This window comes from Staurois parvus, unplaced genomic scaffold (assembly GCF_062004578.1).
Source record: "Staurois parvus isolate SC_StPar_1 unplaced genomic scaffold, SC_StPar_1.0 ptg000735l, whole genome shotgun sequence".
NCBI classification, from domain to species: Eukaryota; Metazoa; Chordata; class Amphibia; order Anura; family Ranidae; genus Staurois; species Staurois parvus.
Window position 1 is genome coordinate 1,736,024 of NW_028318531.1, and position 21,777 is coordinate 1,757,800.

General features: G+C 47.6%; 1 protein-coding gene across 4 annotated transcripts in view; it reads left to right on the forward strand.

The window, feature by feature from the left end:
- The window catches only part of THSD7B (thrombospondin type 1 domain containing 7B), an 805,377-nt gene that overhangs the window by 638,007 nt on the left and 145,593 nt on the right, over window positions 1–21,777 (forward strand). For all 4 annotated transcript variants that reach the window (XM_089654059.1, XM_089654060.1, XM_089654057.1 and 1 more), the window contains one exon: window positions 3,246–3,399. In XM_089654059.1, coding sequence (XP_089510185.1) covers window positions 3,246–3,399 — 154 coding nt within the window. The remainder of the gene's footprint in view (window positions 1–3,245; window positions 3,400–21,777) is intronic.

A 21,777-nucleotide genomic window follows, 5' to 3' on the forward strand; every position in this document is an offset into this window, starting at 1 on the left:
AGATTATAATTTATATTCTATAGTAATCTGTTATAGAGAATATTAAATTGCTACTATTGATGCTATAGATATTTCTCATGCCATCATTTTCATGGCACCCCAAACAAGAGTCATACAAGTAAAACAAATATGTCAAAATATTTCCAAAGACAAATACGTACATTTCAGTAGATATCAGGGGTGGACTGACCATTGGGGAACTCGGGCACTGCCCGAGGGCCCAGGGTCAGTAGGGGGCCACATGAGATGTCCCTGGTACCTTTCATAGGCTTTTTTGAGTGTGGTTTGAGTGTGCACGAGGACACAGAGGCCCCATGATCCCCTATTGCCCAGGGGCCCCATGAGTTACAAGGTCCGCCCGTGGTAGATATATAATGGCAGGTGAAAAGAGACCCACATGTATGAGCCTGATCAGGAATATACCTAGGTTGCTGTTTTGTTCTGTGGCCAATTCCCCCACCCAACGCTGGAAACATTCAAAGACTGGTACGAACTCTGCTATACTGTGCCCCATAGACACTGTGGATGCCACACCATTTTTGTCTTCTCCCCCCATCCTATGGTTGGCAGGGCACTGATTCTTTAGTGCAGCCACCAGCATCCTAGCAACCAATTACACTGTATGGCATTGGTTGCAAGCATAGTGTCTATCATTAGTAAGTCGCAGCCTGTGGGGCTGTACAGCATATACCTGCACCATAACAACCAGAGATGCTGTTCAGTCCAGCTGCCAGTGTCCTTGCAACCAGCTCAGAGCTGCAGCGAGGGCAGGGTGTTGAGTATGGGCAACCTGGCCTTAGTGCTCCCCCCCCACAGAGTGCTGCCAGCATCCTAGTAACCATCTCAGTAACGCTGCCCTGTGTATATAGGGCATAGTTATCGAGCTGCAATGTGGACAGCATGACGGTTATGGACACTCTGGCTATAGTAATGCCCCCATGCAATGCCACCTGCCGCCAGCATCCTAGCAACCAGCTCAGAGCTTCAATAAGGGCAGTGTGTTTGGTAAGGACACTCTGGCTTTAGTCCTTTCTGCTACAGAGTGATGCTCGCCTCCAATATCCTATCAACCATCTCAGTTATTCTGCTCTGTTTATAGAGGGCAAACATACTGAGCTTCAGCGTACACAGGTTTGGACACTCTCGCTATATTGATGCCTCTATGAAGTGCAATCTGCTATCAGCATCCTAGCAACATACTCAATACCACTGACCTGTGTATACAGAGCAACATTACTGAGCTGCAGTGAGGACAGTGTGTCCAATGGGACATTCTGGCTATAATGCTTCCCCCCACGGAGTGCCACCTGCCTTTAGATTGATAGCAAACAGCCCAGTAAGCTGCCCTATGTTTACAGGCCAACATATGGAAGGATGGTGTGTCTGGTATGGAAGTGCTGCCTGCTGCCTGTGTCCTAGCAACCAGTAATGCAGGGCAACGTTACCAAGATGCAGTGAGGATGGAAAGTCCAACATTAACATTCTGACCCAGGTGCTGCCCCTCACCACGTGTTGCCTGAGGCCGCTGCCTCATTTGCTACACCCCCCCCCCCCCCCCTGCAAACTAGAAAGATTAAAAAACATCCAAAACTGAAAAAAAAGATGCTTTGGCAGAATTTAAATAAATGTAAATAGGAGAACAATATCAAATATCCCTCCTTCAGTCAAGAGATGAGATATTGGGCTGTTATTGACATAGATGGATATTTCAGGGAGGTAGATTGAACAGACGACTTCTGTTTTATTCATGGCGAGAACATAAAAGAGGAAAAAACTGTTAGACAGCGAGCCTGGTGGACACAGGATGATGGAAATTTGATGTGAAGGATTGTCATTTTCATAGTAAAAATAATTGTCCCCAAGCATTTCCAAAAAATGTTATTTTTGGGTTTGCACAGAATGAGTAATATAAAAACCAGCAGGCTTTTTCAGTTACAGCTGAACTTCAGGCAAGTGGTTAAGTACACAGATAAAATACTATATAAGTAATAATATTACCTGCCAAAGGATTTCGATTTCTGTTCATCCTGTCCTGAGATTTACGCCGTTCTGTCTGGTAGCAGAAGGGACCTGATCTTTCTCTGCAGTAGTTCCAATTTCACCTACAGGTCTTCCTCCCACCTCCAGCCTGCTATTGGACAGTGAAAGCAGAAGCAGCAGACTGATGAGCCCATCTCTGTCACTCTGTTCTCTTCTCCTGTCAGCATGGTTCTTGCGCTACTTTTCACAAATTCACAGTTCTGCTGTGCATAGGTTTAATCCAAGTGCATATCAGGTATATAAATTGTTTGCATAATAAAAATATAAATACATTTAATAATGTAATAATGATTGCAGAGCTGCAGTAATAGATGCATTTTATTCATGTTAATGTATTATTAGCTGTCTTTTATATATGGAGTTTAAACAATGCGTAGGTACATATAATGTTTACAACTGAAAGTGATACTAAAGTACCGGTATTGTTTTTTTAAAAAAATAACAAACATGTCATACTTACCTGCTCAGTGCAGTGGTTTTGCATAGCAGCCCGGACCCTCTTTTTGGATCCCCCGCTGGCGCTCCTGGTCGCTCCCTCCTGTTGGGTGCCCCCACAGCAAACGGCTTGCTATGGGGGCACCCGAGCAGGTGTGCTCCCGGTGCTGCCTCAGCCAATTGTGAGTGAGAGTCCCTGGAGAACGAAGGTCTTGTGGACATCACTGGATTGGGATGGGGCTCAGGTAAGTGTTAGGGAGGGCTGTGGGGTCTACTACACACAGAAGTTTTTTTACCTTCATGCATTCTATACATGAAGAAACCCGTCCTAGAAAAACTTTAAAGGCTGTTTTTTTTGTTTTGTTTTTTTAATTCTAGCTTCCCTAAGTACCAATATACCATTAATGTACCTCTGTTGTACAAAAGAAAAATATTTCTCTTTATTCTAGAGCAGGCCTTACCTCAGCCTTCAGTTTCTTCCATAGAAAATTCCTCAATGATTTCCAGGACAGGAAAACTGTTAGTAGTGGGAGAAAGTAGTTTCAGCGTCTGACCTCATTAAAACACACCCTGCACCTGCCCTCCCCCTCCAGGAGATTGCTCCTGCCCACCTCTTTAGTTTCATGCTTCTCCAATGCAGTCAATGTCAATGAGAACCATTCTCCCTGAATACATATCCAGTGTCTTCTTCTGTTGATTGATTGTTTTGTACCATACCTTCTTCTTGCTACAGCAAATAACAAATCACTTTCCATTTGTGCTTTCTGTAGGTGTGTGAATATATCAGACAGTGCCGAAGACGCTTTTGTAAACAGCACATATTGCAGTCACCTGGAGACGCCTTCCACAAGACAGAACTGCTCGCTTTCCTGCCTCGGAGAATGTGTGATGTCCAACTGGGGGCCATGGAGCCACTGCACAAAGGTAGAATCACCGGACACTACAGGCATTGACTTAAGCTGGCTATACATTAGTAGATTTCCCCAACAAACATTCGTACATAAATTCTCAGTACATTCGATGATTGGACAAACGTCGTTGGAAAGTACTTCAAAATATCATTTGCTTTTAACATTGGATTTTGAATTGAATAGATTTTACCAAACGAAACCAAATACACTGTTAGAAATTCAGTCCTTCGTCCTGCCCCTTTTTCCCATTATTATGGCTGAGCACAAACGTCGATTTGACTCCACTAACGATTAGAAGATAGAACGAATGTTCATAAAAGAAAACATTTTTGAACAAATTCTATCTTTGTATGGCCAGCTTTATTGTGATAAACAAACATGTCAGTCCACATTTGTGGCCAGGGTGTGGTGAAAATAGGCAGCTGAGCCACGGTTTTATCATCCCTCAACTGCCCACCCGAATGCTAACATCACGGTCTAACAAGGCTGTACAGGTGCTGCAGCTAGTGCATTTTTAACTCAAACAGCAGATTATGACAGGCGGAACCACCTTGTTATACTCACTTTGGAACCTAAGGGGTTAATCCTCTGCATTGTATAAAAAGGCCATTTGATCCTGTCTTCTCTTCCCCTCCTCTTGCTCAAATGTCCACGTTTTATCTCCTGATAAGACAGACTGAACCAAAGCCATTCTGCACATGCTCAGTTTAGTGTGTATTGCTAAAGAGGTTTTTTTTTTTTTCTTGGGAGAGAGCATGTGATCAGCACAGGGCCAATCAGCACTGTCCAGACAGAAGTCAGGGGTTTTGCATCCTCCTAGAGCCAAAAGAAAACTCCTCCTACACGCTTTAACCAGTGCTCTGCTGAAGTCACAAGACTGCTCTAACTGCTGATGAGAAAAGGTATTTAGCAGTTTATATTTACTGAAATAATCTGTGTACTGTGGGACACCAGATATAGTGGATGCAGGGTCCTGGGCTTAGTAACACTTTAAGTAAAAAAAAAATGAAATTGTAAAAAATGAAAGTTATACCCAATCACATAAAATACCTCCCCCAAAATTTTTGAGCCTCCCCCCACACAAACACATATACGCATGTACAAACGTAAATGCACGTGTTGGGGACTCTTCAGTATGAAAATGTAAATTGCGATACACGTTACATATCGCCCCACACGCCAGAGTGAGAGCAACATCCCTAGCACTAGACCTCCTCCGTACTGACAAACTGATGACCTGTAGCGAGCATTTAAAGTATCGCCTATAGAAGGTATAGGGTACTGAAGTTTGTCACCATCTCAAGGGCACACTCAAATTTTAAGGTTTGACATGTTGGGTATCTATTTACTCGTTACAGCTTCATCATTTATATTTTACAAAATAATGGGGTCATTTATTGTATTTGTGTGCCCTAAAATCAACTTGAGTGTATTTTTTTCTGAAATTACCTTTGGGGTAATATTGTGTGACATAAATAATTGCAACTGCCACTATTTTATTCTCTAGGGTGCCGTTCAAAATGCATCCAATTTGCATATGTGTGAACGGGCTCTAAAGCAGCCATAAACAAAAGGAACCGAGCTTATGTGTGCCGAGACCTAACTGGAAAAGGAGGCATGTTTTAGGCTCCATGCACACGGGACCTTTGAATAACACTGGTAACGTTAGCTGTGTAAAGTCACGTTAAAATCATGAGTTTTTCAGCATTTTTGTATTAGCGTTTTGCTGCGTTTTTTCGCGTTTGCGTTTTTTAGAGGTTTTTTTTTTTTTACCAAATACAAATTTTTTTTTTGGTCAAAAAAAGTCCACAAATGCTGGTTTGACACAATTTACCATGTTTTACCGTGTTAGAGCATTTTTACAGCTAAAAAAACTCCTCTAGAAACCCGCTAGTTCTGTGTTTTTTTTCCAGCCAAAAAATGCCCCTGCCAAAAAACGCTGATTCCAGTCTATGTGTGCATGGACACATAGGATAACATGCTGGGGGGTTTACTGGCTGTAAAAAAAAATGTCAAAAGCCAAAAACAGCCGCTGTAAAAACGTCCAGTGTGCATGAGGACTTAATATCAACCTTTCAAACTGTTCTTGCACGGGTTTGAAAGGGTGAAAAATAAAAATGTCTATAAATATAATCTCTATAATATAATAAAAAGCAAATAGATACCCAATATGGGAAACCTTTAAATTTGCGTGCGCCCCTTCTGACTCTCCAGGTTATGGGTGGGCCCTCAGCGCCCCTGATATGAAAGCAAAGGGAATGCCTTCCTTCGCCATTCTCCTTCCTACAACATATAATTCCTCCAGAACTACAGGTACACTTTAAGTAATATTCTTAAATGTAAAAATAAACAGAGCGTGAATCCATGAAAATTGCACACTAGCTATTTTTTTTTCCTTCGAAACAGAAAACAAAAATCAATAATAGCCTTTTCTGGCGTACAGTATGAATTTATATTTGTATAGACCCGTTTTAAACGTGACATCTCCTCATTGCTATTCACTCCTCTCCTGGAATTAAATTGCCTTGATCTTGCACACTTGACTCTGGTGGAAATTGTCAGCCTGTGTTCTTCACAACCAATTTGGATTCAGAAAACACAGAACCAACGTCTTGATCGTCAGTTGTTTTTCTTTTTTTTTGCTTTCTTTTTTTATTTTCTTTATTGTGAAATTTACATAAACTACATGGACAGATCCTGGGAGAAACCATAGGAGACACAGCTGTCTTTTCAGTGCGTCGTCCTCCTCGCCAGCGTGGATGGGCTCCATTAACATAAACAAGAGAATGTATTCTGAGGGATGTGTTGAATATGGATAAAAATAGAGATCGATGGCTTATTTGCACAGTGGAGGGGCTGTCACCTCCAGTGTGCATAGACATAGTTCTAGCTTCAAGAGGACAGAGGTTGCCATACATATGAGATACAATGAAGGAAATAAGTATTTGATCCCCTGCTGATTTTGAATGTTTGCCCACTCACAAAGAAATGATCAGTCTAAAAATCGAATGGTAGGTGTATTGTAACACTGAGAGACAGAATAGCGAAAGTTTTGTAGCTCAGTCCAGCCTTGTGTAGGTCTACAGTCTTGTCCCTGACATCCTTGGACAGCTCTTTGGTCTTTGCCATGGTGGAGAGTTTGGAATCTGATCGTTTGATTGCTTCTGTGGACAAGTGTCTTTTATACAGGTAACAAAATGAGATTAGCAGCACTCCCTTTAGGAGACTCCTTCTAATCTCAGCTTGTTGCCTGTATGAAAGACACCTGGTAGCCAGAAATCCTGCTGAATGATAAGGGATCAAATATTTATTTCCCTCATGAACATGCAAATCGGTGCATAATTTGTTAGACATGCATTTATTTTGAATTGTTTGTTGCTATTGTGTCTCTCAGTGTTACAATACACCGAACATTTGATTTTTAGACTGAGCATTTCTTTGTGAGTGGGCAAACATTCAAAATCAGCAGGGGATCAAATACTTATTTCCTTCACTGTATCTTCTCATGGTTACATAGGTAGACAGGTTAAAAAAAAGACATATGTCCATCGATTTCAACCAAAAGGAACAAATAAATTAAAAAACGTAATCTTTAGAGCCCAAAATCCTCTTGATCCTGAAGAAAGAACCCCTGTAAATCATGATCCGAATTGCTCCAACATGAAAAAAAATCCTTCCCGTACTCTTAAGCAGGGGCGGACTGACAACTCATGGGGCCCCCAGGCAATAGGGGATCATGGGGCCCCTGTGTCCTTGCCCAAACTCAAAAAAAGCCTATGAAAAAGGTACCAGGGGCATCTCATGGGGCCCCCTACTGGCAGTGCCCGAGCTTCCAAATGGTCAGTCTGCCCCTGCTCTTAAGGCATTCAAATGTTGGCTAGTTCAACAATCTACTGTTATGACTAGAGATGAGCGAAGAAATGAAAAATTCGATTCGACTGATTCGGCGAATTCGTGGACAATATTCGATTCGAGTCGAATAAATTCGCTGTGAATTTAACTTAAAAAAGGGTGTTTCTAGGCTTCAGAGAGACTTAATATTAGTGCAGAACACTGTACCTTTAATTTAAATGCCCTTGGAGTCTGCTGGGGAAGAGAAATAATACTGTCTGTCAGTATGACATGCAGATGAGTGCCGTCGATCTTAGAATCACTGCACACTTCACTCCTTTGGCCAGTCACGGGGCCAAAACCAGTGTTTGGAGCCACAGTGTGGCGGTGGAGGCAGCAGCAATGGGAGGCCATACAGCAACCTATGACAAAATGGAAACCAGCAGGAGCGTGAGGAGACCTGAAAGTGGCACATGGCAGAGTGGGAGCAATGGGAGGCGGTACAGGGACCCAGGTCACACTGTGGGCCCAGCAGCAGCGTGACCAGGCGGTACGGGGGCCCATGGCCGATATGGGGCTTGGTGGCACCTATGGAAGGCCTGTAATCTGCCAGCAACCTATGACAAAATGGACAACCGCAGGAGTGTGAGGAGATTTCAAAGTGGCACATGGCAGAGTGGAAGCAATGGGAGGCCGTACAGGGACCCAGGTCACACTGTGGGCTCAGCAGCAGCGTGACCAGGAGGTACGGGGGCCCATGGTCGATATGGGGCCTGGCGGCACCTATGGAAGGCCGCTAATCTGCCAGCAACCTATGACAAAATGGACAACCGCAGGAGTGTGAGGAGATTTCAAAGAGGTACATGGCAGAGTGGAAGCAATGGGAGGCCGTACAGGGACCCAGGTCACACTGTGGGACCAGCATCAGCGTGAACAGGCGGTACGGGGGCCCATGGCCGATTTGACCTCATTCATCCCATAGTCCTGCCGACTCACGAATAGCGTGGCCTCCTCAAAGGGCCTGAGCAAGCGCAGGTGTCACACATGAGCTGACAATGGCTGACATCTAAGTTACACAGGGAGTACCTTTATCCGCTTTTAACATCAGGAAATCTGTGATGGCCTTTAGCTGTTCGTAAAGGCGGTCTAACATATGTAGGGTTGAATTACACCTTGTTGCAACGTCACAGCATGAGGAGTCGGTACGGGGGCCCATGGCAGATTACATGTCTGGCAGCAGCAATGGGAGGCCCGTAATCTGCCAGCACCCTATGTCAAAAAATTTAACACACCAGCAGTGTGAAGAGACCTGAAAGTGGCACATGGCAGCAGAGTGTGGCGATGGAGACAGCAGCAATGGGAGGCCGTACAGGGACCCATGAGAGACTCTGGACTTGGCAGCAGCATGAGGAGGCGGTATATAGGGGCCCATGGCAGATTAGGGGCCTGGCAGCAGCTATGTGAGGCCCGTAATCTGCCTGCACCCTATGTCAAAAAATTAAACACACCAGCAGTGTGAAGAGACCTGAAAGTGGCACATGGCAGAGTGTGGCGATGGAGACAGCAGCAATGGGAGGCCGTACAGGGACCCATGACAGACTCTAGACTTGGCAGCAGCATGAGGAGGCGGTATATAGGGGCCCATGGCAGATTAGGGGCCTGGCAGCAGCTATGTGAGGCCCGTAATCTGCCTGCACCCTATGTCAAAAAATTTAACACACCAGCAGTGTGAAGAGACCTGAAAGTGGCACATGGCAGCAGAGTGTGGCGATGGAGACAGCAGCAATGGGAGGCCGTACAGGGACCCATGAGAGACTCTAGACTTGGCAGCAGCATGAGGAGGCGGTATATAGGGGCCCATGGCAGATTAGGAGCCTGGCAGCAGCTATGTGAGGCCCGTAATCTGCCTGCACCCTATGTCAAAAAATTAAACACACCAGCAGTGTGAAGAGACCTGAAAGTGGCACATGGCAGCAGAGTGTGGCGATGGAGACAGCAGCAATGGGAGGCCGTACAGGGACCCATGAGAGACTCTGGACTTGGCAGCAGCATGAGGAGGCGGTATATAGGGGCCCATGGCAGATTAGGGGCCTGGCAGCAGCTATGTGAGGCCCGTAATCTGCCTGCACCCTATGTCAAAAAATTAAACACACCAGCAGTGTGAAGAGACCTGAAAGTGGCACATGGCAGCAGAGTGTGGCGATGGAGACAGCAGCAATGGGAGGCTGTACAGGGACCCATGAGAGACTCTGGACTTGGCAGCAGCATGAGGAGGCGGTATATAGGGGCCCATGGCAGATTAGGGGCCTGGCAGCAGCTATGTGAGGCCCGTAATCTGCCTGCACCCTATGTCAAAAAATTAAACACACCAGCAGTGTGAAGAGACCTGAAAGTGGCACATGGCAGCAGAGTGTGGCGATGGAGACAGCAGCAATGGGAGGCCGTACAGGGACCCATGAGAGACTCTAGACTTGGCAGCAGCATGAGGAGGCGGTATATAGGGGCCCATGGCAGATTAGGGGCCTGGCAGCAGCTATGTGAGGCCCGTAATCTGCCTGCACCCTATGTCAAAAAATTAAACACACCAGCAGTGTGAAGAGACCTGAAAGTGGCACATGGCAGCAGAGTGTGGCGATGGAGACAGCAGCAATGGGAGGCCGTACAGGGACCCATGAGAGACTCTGGACTTGGCAGCAGCATGAGGAGGCGGTATATAGGGGCCCATGGCAGATTAGGGGCCTGGCAGCAGCTATGTGAGGCCCGTAATCTGCCTGCACCCTATGTCAAAAAATTTAACACACCAGCAGTGTGAAGAGACCTGAAAGTGGCACATGGCAGCAGAGTGTGGCGATGGAGACAGCAGCAATGGGAGGCCGTACAGGGACCCATGAGAGACTCTGGACTTGGCAGCAGCATGAGGAGGCGGTATATAGGGGCCCATGGCAGATTAGGGGCCTGGCAGCAGCTATGTGAGGCCCGTAATCTGCCTGCACCCTATGTCAAAAAATTAAACACACCAGCAGTGTGAAGAGACCTGAAAGTGGCACATGGCAGAGTGTGGCGATGGAGACAGCAGCAATGGGAGGCCGTACAGGGACCCATGACAGACTCTAGACTTGGCAGCAGCATGAGGAGGCGGTATATAGGGGCCCATGGCAGATTAGGGGCCTGGCAGCAGCTATGTGAGGCCCGTAATCTGCCTGCACCCTATGTCAAAAAATTTAACACACCAGCAGTGTGAAGAGACCTGAAAGTGGCACATGGCAGCAGAGTGTGGCGATGGAGACAGCAGCAATGGGAGGCCGTACAGGGACCCATGAGAGACTCTAGACTTGGCAGCAGCATGAGGAGGCGGTATATAGGGGCCCATGGCAGATTAGGGGCCTGGCAGCAGCTATGTGAGGCCCGTAATCTGCCTGCACCCTATGTCAAAAAATTAAACACACCAGCAGTGTGAAGAGACCTGAAAGTGGCACATGGCAGCAGAGTGTGGCGATGGAGACAGCAGCAATGGGAGGCCGTACAGGGACCCATGAGAGACTCTGGACTTGGCAGCAGCATGAGGAGGCGGTATATAGGGGCCCATGGCAGATTAGGGGCCTGGCAGCAGCTATGTGAGGCCCGTAATCTGCCTGCACCCTATGTCAAAAAATTTAACACACCAGCAGTGTGAAGAGACCTGAAAGTGGCACATGGCAGCAGAGTGTGGCGATGGAGACAGCAGCAATGGGAGGCCGTACAGGGACCCATGAGAGACTCTGGACTTGGCAGCAGCATGAGGAGGCGGTATATAGGGGCCCATGGCAGATTAGGGGCCTGGCAGCAGCTATGTGAGGCCTGTAATCTGCCTGCACCCTATGTCAAAAAATTAAACACACCAGCAGTGTGAAGAGACCTGAAAGTGGCACATGGCAGCAGAGTGTGGCGATGGAGACAGCAGCAATGGGAGGCCGTACAGGGACCCATGACAGACTCTAGACTTGGCAGCAGCATGAGGAGGCGGTATATAGGGGCCCATGGCAGATTAGGGGCCTGGCAGCAGCTATGTGAGGCCCGTAATCTGCCTGCACCCTATGTCAAAAAATTTAACACACCAGCAGTGTGAAGAGACCTGAAAGTGGCACATGGCAGCAGAGTGTGGCGATGGAGACAGCAGCAATGGGAGGCCGTACAGGGACCCATGAGAGACTCTAGACTTGGCAGCAGCATGAGGAGGCGGTTTATAGGGGCCCATGGCAGATTAGGGGCCTGGCAGCAGCTATGTGAGGCCCGTAATCTGCCTGCACCCTATGTCAAAAAATTTAACACACCAGCAGTGTGAAGAGACCTGAAAGTGGCACATGGCAGCAGAGTGTGGCGATGGAGACAGCAGCAATGGGAGGCCGTACAGGGACCCATGACAGACTCTAGACTTGGCAGCAGCATGAGGAGGCGGTATATAGGGGCCCATGGCAGATTAGGGGCCTGGCAGCAGCTATGTGAGGCCCGTAATCTGCCTGCACCCTATGTCAAAAAATTAAACACACCAGCAGTGTGAAGAGACCTGAAAGTGGCACATGGCAGCAGAGTGTGGCGATGGAGACAGCAGCAATGGGAGGCCGTACAGGGACCCATGAGAGACTCTGGACTTGGCAGCAGCATGAGGAGGCGGTATATAGGGGCCCATGGCAGATTAGGGGCCTGGCAGCAGCTATGTGAGGCCCGTAATCTGCCTGCACCCTATGTCCAAAAATTTAACACACCAGCAGTGTGAAGAGACCTGAAAGTGGCACATGGCAGCAGAGTGTGGCGATGGAGACAGCAGCAATGGGAGGCCGTACAGGGACCCATGAGAGACTCTGGACTTGGCAGCAGCATGAGGAGGCGGTATATAGGGGCCCATGGCAGATTAGGGGCCTGGCAGCAGCTATGTGAGGCCCGTTATCTTGCAGCACCCTATGTCAAAAAATTAAACACACCAGCAGTGTGAAGAGACCTGAAAGTGGCACATGGCAGCAGAGTGTGGCGATGGAGACAGCAGCAATGGGAGGCCGTACAGGGACCCATGAGAGACTCTAGACTTGGCAGCAGCATGAGGAGGCGGTATATAGGGGCCCATGGCAGATTAGGGGCCTGGCAGCAGCTATGTGAGGCCCGTAATCTGCCTGCACCCTATGTCAAAAAATTAAACACACCAGCAGTGTGAAGAGACCTGAAAGTGGCACATGGCAGCAGAGTGTGGCGATGGAGACAGCAGCAATGGGAGGCCGTACAGGGACCCATGAGAGACTCTAGACTTGGCAGCAGCATGAGGAGGCGGTATATAGGGGCCCATGGCAGATTAGGGGCCTGGCAGCAGCTATGTGAGGCCCGTAATCTGCCTGCACCCTATGTCAAAAAATTAAACACACCAGCAGTGTGAAGAGACCTGAAAGTGGCACATGGCAGCAGAGTGTGGCGATGGAGACAGCAGCAATGGGAGGCCGTACAGGGACCCATGAGAGACTCTGGACTTGGCAGCAGCATGAGGAGGCGGTATATAGGGGCCCATGGCAGATTAGGGGCCTGGCAGCAGCTATGTGAGGCCCGTTATCTTGCAGCACCCTATGTCAAAAAATTAAACACACCAGCAGTGTGAAGAGACCTGAAAGTGGCACATGGCAGCAGAGTGTGGCGATGGAGACAGCAGCAATGGGAGGCCGTACAGGGACCCATGAGAGACTCTAGACTTGGCAGCAGCATGAGGAGGCGGTATATAGGGGCCCATGGCAGATTAGGGGCCTGGCAGCAGCTATGTGAGGCCCGTAATCTGCCTGCACCCTATGTCAAAAAATTAAACACACCAGCAGTGTGAAGAGACCTGAAAGTGGCACATGGCAGCAGAGTGTGGCGATGGAGACAGCAGCAATGGGAGGCCGTACAGGGACCCATGAGAGACTCTAGACTTGGCAGCAGCATGAGGAGGCGGTATATAGGGGCCCATGGCAGATTAGGGGCCTGGCAGCAGCTATGTGAGGCCCGTAATCTGCCTGCACCCTATGTCAAAAAATTAAACACACCAGCAGTGTGAAGAGACCTGAAAGTGGCACATGGCAGCAGAGTGTGGCGATGGAGACAGCAGCAATGGGAGGCCGTACAGGGACCCATGAGAGACTCTGGACTTGGCAGCAGCATGAGGAGGCGGTATATAGGGGCCCATGGCAGATTAGGGGCCTGGCAGCAGCTATGTGAGGCCCGTAATCTGCCTGCACCCTATGTCAAAAAATTAAACACACCAGCAGTGTGAAGAGACCTGAAAGTGGCACATGGCAGCAGAGTGTGGCGATGGAGACAGCAGCAATGGGAGGCCGTACAGGGACCCATGAGAGACTCTGGACCTAGCAGCAGCATGAGGAGGCGGTATATAGGGGCCTATGGCAGATTAGGGGCCTGGCAGCAGCTATAGGAGGCCCGTAATCTGCCAGCACCCTATGTCAAAAAATTAAACACACCAGCAGTGTGAGGAGACCTGAAAGTGGCACATGTTTGAGGCATGATTCATGGCGGATTTAGTCAGTTGTGTCAGGAACTGGTGGTTTGAAATCCAGACTAATCCACGCCTGATTCATTTTCACAAACGTGAGTCTCTCCACACTTTGGGTGGACAGTCGTGTCCTCCGCGGAGTTACAATACCTCCTGCCGCACTAAACACGCGCTCCGATGCCATGCTACTGGCCGGGCATGACAGCCTTTCAAGGGCAAATTCAGCTAGTTGGGGCCAAAGGTCAAGTTTCGTTGCCCAGTAGTCAAGGGGATTGTCTACCTCGGTTGGCAGGGTGCTGTCCAAGTAGGCCCAAGCCTGTTGTTTGAGCTCCTGCTCCAGGTCCACCTGATGCTGCTGCTGCTGCTGCGGCTGGTTAGTAGTTTCCTCACTGCGCTGGTGAAGAAAGCTACTCATCATCGACTGCAGACTGAGGCAGCCACTGCTGGTGGAGCTGCCACTGCTCCTACCACCCCACCCCTCCCCTGCTGCCATGCCAGCGGAACGCGAGCGCACAGGGCCCACAGTGTCTGAGGATGGACGTTGGCGCACAAAGGCAGAGACCAACTGACTACATAGGTGGTTTTTATAGTACGTAATTTTGGCCTCCCTCTCAGCAGGTGTGAAAAAGGCCACCATTTTGGACCGGTAGCGAGGGTCCAACAAGGTGGACAGCCAAAAGTCATCCCTCTGTCTGATGGTTATTATTCGGCTGTCGCTACGCAAGCAACCGAGCATGCTATGGGCCATTTGTGCCAAGGAATGCGAGGGACTCCCTGCCTCCATCTCCACAGCATACTGCCACGGTGCGTCTGGGTCCTCTGTCTCCTCCTCCTCCTCCTCTACCAGATGCTCCTGCTCCTCCACTCCTGTCCGCTGAGTGGAAAAACCACCCATTTCACTCAATAATTCCTGAGCACAAATGTCCTCCTCTACCTCCTCCTCTTCTTCCTGTCCTGCCCCCACAGGGGTCATGTGGCGTTGAGATCTGTGCGCCACGTCTACCGCACCCTGACCAGCCATTGTTAACAGCATTTGTTCCAGGACGTGCAACAGAGGAATGACGTCGTTCATCCCATAGTCCTGCCGACTCACGAATAGCGTGGCCTCCTCAAAGGGCCTGAGCAAGCGGCAGGTGTCACGCATGAGCTGCCAATGGCTGACATCTAAGTTACACAGGGGAGTACCTTTATCCGCTTGTAACATCAGGAAATCGGTGATGGCCTTTCGCTGCTCGTAAAGGCGGTCTAACATGTGTAGGGTTGAATTCCACCTTGTTGCAACGTCGCAGATCAGGCGATGCTGTGGAATTCCGTTCTGCCGCTGCAGCTCAATGAGGGTGTTCTTTGCGGTGTAGGAATGGCTGAAATGCATGCACAGTTTACGTGACATTTTAAGGATGTCTTGCAGTGGGATGGTGGATTTTAGGAACCGCTTGACAACCAGATTGAACACGTGAGCCATGCATGGCGCATGGCACAACCTTCCTTGACGCAGAGCAGACACCATGTTCTTTCCGTTGTCAGTCAACATGGTTCCGATTTTTAGTTTGCGCGGAGACAGCCATCTGTCGATTTCTCTGTTCATTACACTCAGCAGTTCCTCCCCTGTGTGACTACGTTCGCCAAGGCATACCAGGTGCAGCACAGCGTGACACCGTTGCGCCCTGCACATGTGATATGCCGGTCGGGTAATGGGACTTGGCACGGGGGTGGCGGCTGAGGACACGGCGGAAAAAGAGGTGGTAGAGGCGGACATGCTTGCTGGACCAAGGACGTGCAAACGTGGAGGCAAAAGCGTCGTGACCTGTCCAAGTTGCTGGTGCGGCTGTGCCGGCACCACGTTCACCCAGTGGGCCGTAAATGACATGTACTGTCCCTGACCGTAGTTACAGCTCCACACGTCGGCGCTGCCGTGCACTTTGGCAGAGACCGACATGCTCAAAGACTGGCCCACCATCTCTTCTACATGTGAATGCAGGGCTGGCACTGCCTTTTGGGCAAAGAAATGACGGCTTGGCACTCTCCACCGCGGCGCGGCACAAGCCATCATTTCTCGGAAAGGTGCTGAGTCCACCAGTTGGAAAGGGAGGGACTGCAGCACCAGCAACTTGGACAGGAGGACGTTCAGCTTTTGCACCGTCGGGTGCGTGCTCGCAAACTGTTGTCTCTTGGATACGGATTCCAAGAAAGACTGTTGACGGAATCCGAGAAGAGGAGTAGCAGGAGAAGGAGCATCTGAACGAGCGGAAGATGCCAACGAGCGACAACTCCCCTCAGCAGAGGTGTTGGAGCCTTGACTGGCTGATAGAGGGCGATTGACGACGTCGGGTGACGGAGCAAGTAACGGAGCGGGTGATGGAGCGGGGGCTAGGGCAGGCAGAACCGCCGTATGTTTATCACGGTTTTCCCAGGCCACCGAATGGTGACGCTGCATATGCTGACGCAACGCTGTAGTCCCAACATGGGCCCCCTGGCCACGCTTGCATTTCTGGCCACATAGTCGACATACGGCTACGTTTACTTCCTCGGGCGGCTTGAGGAAAAATTGCCACACCACCGAGTAGGAAACTTTGCCCCCGCTACTCTTCACTGGCTGACTGCTACTTCCTCTGTGCGCACCGGCACCACTACTGGCCGTGGTGGTAGGCTGCAGTGGAGCTGGTGCTCTACTCCGTGGACGTTTGGCTCCACTGACACTGATGCGACCCTGCTGCTGTCTCCTGGGCAACCCACCGACTGTTTTGCTCGCTGCCAAGCTGCCACCCTCTTCTCCTGATGATGCGGAAGAAATTGCCTGATGACGACGAGGCTGCCAAGTGCGATCAACCTCCTCATCATCAAGTAGGGTCTCCGCCTCACTACTAGCCCCCTCGGCTGCGTCTGGGTCAGGAGACAGACCTGTCTCTAGACCGGCTACCGAGCCACTCTCCTCGCCAGTACTTGTTCGCTTGGCTGCTGAAAAGGCCGATGTCTCCCCCCGTTCCTGACCGCCCTCTGTTAGCTCTTCCTCACTGTACAGTGGGGCTGAGCCCACAGCATGCGATACTTCGCTTGGTGAGGGAACAGCAAAGGACAGGGGCAGGTAGAGGACACGTGATTTCAGTGGGCTTGGTCCCGGGCCATGCCAACTAACGGTTGTGTCTGACGTACCCACCGACCGTTGGCTGTAGGTGTCAGAGGTGACCTGGGAAGAGGAAGACGACCGAGCCAACCAATCAATGACGGCAGGGTTGTCGGTGGAGACACGACCGCTGGATGACACCGGGAGCACTGGCCTCTGGCTGCGAATACTGCTGCCTCGACCCCTTCCTCTGCTGCCACGTCTGCTCGCTCCTAAAACATTGCCTCCTCTGCCACTCCTCTGCATGTTGTCTGACATACTATTTAATTCAACGATTAGGTGTCCCTGAGTAACAATTCTCTGGCACTCAGTAACAATTCTGTCTGTCCCTGAGTATGAATTCTGTGGCCCTGAGTAACAATTCTGTGTCTGTGCGAGTAACAATTCTGTGTCTGTGCGAGTAACAATTCTGTGTCTGTGCAAGTAACAATTTTGTGTCTGTGCGAGTAACAATTCTCTGGCACTCAGTAACAATTCTGTCTGTCCCTGAGTAACAATTCTCTGGCACTCAGTAACAATTCTGTCTGTCCCTGAGTAACAATTCTCTGGCACTCAGTAACAATTCTGTCTGTCCCTGAGTATGAATTCTGTGGCCCTGAGTAACAATTCTGTGTCTGTGCGAGTAACAATTCTGTGTCTGTGCAAGTAACAATTTTGTGTCTGTGCGAGTAACAATTCTCTGGCACTCAGTAACAATTCTGTCTGTCCCTGAGTAACAATTCTCTGGCACTCAGTAACAATTCTGTCTGTCCCTGAGTATGAATTCTGTGGCCCTGAGTAACAATTCTGTGTCTGTGCGAGTAACAATTCTGTGTCTGTGCAAGTAACAATTTTGTGTCTGTGCGAGTAACAATTCTCTGGCACTCAGTAACAATTCTGTCTGTCCCTGAGTAACAATTCTCTGGCACTCAGTAACAATTCTGTCTGTCCCTGAGTAACAATTCTCTGGCACTCAGTAACAATTCTGTCTGTCCCTGAGTAACAATTCTCTGGCACTCAGTAACAATTCTGTGTCTGTGCGAGTAACAATTCTGTGTCTGTGCAAGTAACAATTTTGTGTCTGTGCGAGTAACAATTCTCTGGCACTCAGTAACAATTCTGTCTGTCCCTGAGTAACAATTCTCTGGCACTCAGTAACAATTCTGTCTGTCCCTGAGTAACAATTCTCTGGCACTCAGTAACAATTCTGTCTGTCCCTGAGTATGAATTCTGTGGCCCTGAGTAACAATTCTGTGTCTGTGCGAGTAACAATTCTGTGTCTGTGCAAGTAACAATTTTGTGTCTGTGCGAGTAACAATTCTCTGGCACTCAGTAACAATTCTGTCTGTCCCTGAGTAACAATTCTCTGGCACTCAGTAACAATTCTGTCTGTCCCTGAGTATGAATTCTGTGGCCCTGAGTAACAATTCTGTGTCTGTGCGAGTAACAATTCTGTGTCTGTGCAAGTAACAATTTTGTGTCTGTGCGAGTAACAATTCTCTGGCACTCAGTAACAATTCTGTCTGTCCCTGAGTAACAATTCTCTGGCACTCAGTAACAATTCTGTCTGTCCCTGAGTAACAATTCTCTGGCACTCAGTAACAATTCTGTCTGTCCCTGAGTAACAATTCTCTGGCACTCAGTAACAATTCTGTCTGTCCCTGAGTATGAATTCTGTGGCCCTGAGTAACAATTCTGTCTGTGCGAGTAACAATTCTGTGTCTGTGCAAGTAACAATTTTGTGTCTGTGCGAGTAACAATTCTCTGGCACTCAGTAACAATTCTGTCTGTCCCTGAGTAACAATTCTCTGGCACTCAGTAACAATTCTGTCTGTCCCTGAGTAACAATTCTCTGGCACTCAGTAACAATTCTGTCTGTCCCTGAGTAACAATTCTCTGGCACTCAGTAACAATTCTGTCTGTCCCTGAGTAACAATTCTGTCTGTCCCTGAGAATGAATTCTGTGGCCCTGAGTAAGAATTCTCTGGCACTCAGTAACAATTCTGTCTGTCCCTGAGTAACAATTCTCTGGCACTCAGTAACAATTCTGTCTGTCCCTGAGTAAAAATTCTGTGGCCCTAATAACGTTTCTGTGGCCCTAAGTAACAATTCTCTGGCACTGAGTGAAAATTCTGTCTGTCCCTGAGTATGAATTCTGTGGCCCTAACTAGCGTTTCTTTGTCCCTAAATAACGATTCTGTGGCCCTCATTAACAAGTCTGTGTCCCTGAGTAATGGTTCTCTGTCCCTAAGTAACTTCTCTCTGTCCCCAATTCTCGTTTCTGTGGCCCTAACTCTGTCCCTGTCCCTAGTACAGAGCGGTCTGCCTCTGTTCAATGACTGCAGGCAAATGAAGATTTCCAAAATGGCCGCTATATATACCTCGACCATTACACAGTGCTGGCTGGCTGGCTGCTGATTGGCTGATGCGATCACATGTCGTTGAGGAATGCATTATGGGGCAGCGCGCCTTGTCTGCGCACCTTCCCCGACATCCCCGCTCCGTCGCCGCACATGTCAGCCGCCATTTTCGGAAAAATTTCGATTCGCGCGTCCGAATTAGGCTGTTTTTCGGATTCGGCACGAATCGAAATTTTTCCGATATTCAACTCGAATTCCACTTCGGATACTTCGATTCGCTCATCTCTAGTTATGACATATAAATAATAATAACCATTTATATTTTTACGCCCCTTGAGGGTTAGGGACTGATGTGAATGTACAATATATGTGTAAAGTGCTGCGTAAATTGACGGCGCAATATAAGTACCTGAAATAAATAAGTATTTTGATGCATTTAGAAACACGTCCAACATTTTTTATTTTTATTGTAGTTATCAACTCTGTGGATTTCTAGAATCTAATGTAGATATTAGGTAAAGCACTGCACAGACTATATAAATCCTGTATAATAATAATAATAATAATATATTTATATAAAATAAAGGTCCATCAATGTGTGGAGTGAGTGTCCATTACAAAAGTGTGATATCTAAAATGTGGATAATTTTTTCCAGACACTCTGGGGTGGATTTACTAAAGGCAAATAGACTGTGCACTTTGCACGTGCAGTTGCACTCATTTTCCCCAGAGCGTAATGAATGTGTTAAAGCTCTGCTGATTTCCATCATTCAATCATGTGCAAGCAAACATTTTTTTTTTTAAATTTTCCTTGCGCCTAATTAGGTGTTCTTTACAGAGTGAAGCTTCACCACAATACATGTACTTATGAGTGCAACCACACCTGCAAAGTACACAGTCTATTTGCCTTTAGTAAATCAACCCCTCTGTGTCTCAACTCCATGGGGTTGATTTACTAAAGGCAAACAAGCTGTTCACTTTACAAGTGAAAATGTGTTTTGCAAGGGAATTGGCCCCACAGCTAAGTGAATAAGGTGAAGCTCAGCTGACTTCCAGCATCCAATCATATGCAAGCAAAAATGCTGTTTCTTATATTTTCCTTGCATGTGATAGGGTATTCTTTGCAAAGCAAATCTTCAACACATTCACTAAGCTCTGGGAAAATTCCCTTGCAAAGTACAAACTCCTTTGTGAACAGTCTACATGCCTTTGGTAAATGAAGCCCAATATGTCACAACTGGACCTTAAACAGGAACTTCACCCTAAAGGGGAAGTTCCGCTTTATATCCTCCTCCTTCCCTCCTCTGCCACACTTGGCTCATTACAATTTTTTGGGGGAGCGGGTACCTATTTTAAGCTGCCCCCCCCTCTCTTTTCCCAGAGCCTTCTGGAACATATCACAGGTAGACATGTGCAGTTCGTTTTGTTCTGAATCAAAGTTCGGATGAATTTTCCATTATTCTGAAACAATTGAGTACTGTCCGTGATACTTTTTTTATTTGCACTAACATACAATTTTGAGGACAAGCTTTCGGGGTATGTCCCCTTCTTCAAAGTCCAAACAGTACTCTGTGAGTACTGTTTGGACTTTGAAGAAGGGGACATACCCCGAAAGCTTGTCCTCAAAATTGTATGTTAGTGCCATTATTCTGAGATTTGGATGTATCCGAATTCTGAATCACAATAGTAATCAATTTAAATGAATCTGAAATAACGAAATGAAATTTGGCTGAAAAGACATTTGAAAACATATTGGAAAACAAATTTGAAACCCAATTTGAATTTGAAAACAAGAATAGAATTATATAGAACAGAAAATAAAGCAGTAGAAAAGAATAAAATAGAAAATAAAAGAACAGAAAAGAATAGAGGAGAAAAGAATAGAATAGAAAATAAAATAATACTCATTTCTTTTTCTGGGTAAGGCTCAATACTTATCACCTGCTCGGAGAACAGATTATAGTAGAAAATAATAGAGTAAAACAGAACAAAATAGAATAGAAAATAAAGGAATGGAAAAGAATAGAATTCTCCCTAGGTACGTTATTTTGAATTTTGAAATATTGAACTGCGGTTTCCACTGTGTTAACCAGTCTTCCAGCAATGCCAGTTCATGTTCTGTTACAGATGCTTGCAGGAATATCAACTGTCACACACCATTGTGTTATTAGCAAAAAGACATACCTTGCCCACCGATCCTCCAGTTTGACTGTATAGAGCAGGGTTTCTCAGCCAGGGTTCCATGGAACGCTAGGGTTCCTCCAGAGGTTACCAGGGGTTCCTTGAGCAATGTGCAATATCTGCCTCTCAGATAAGTTCCCACTGACACCATTGCTTTTTTTGTGCTATCTCTAAGGAGGTAATTCTTCCCAATGACCACAAGTGTAAGGCACATTCTTCCCACCGACCATCACACTAATGTATCATGAGTTGTAGATATAGTCATTTTTAGTAGGGGTTCCCTAAGACCGGAAAATAATATCCAGGGTTCCTCTGTCTTGAAAAAGTTGAGAGGCTGGTATAGACTGTATAAACTTTAACTTGCACCCTAGTCATCTGTGGGGAAAACTGTCAAATGTTTTAGCAAAGTCCAACTAT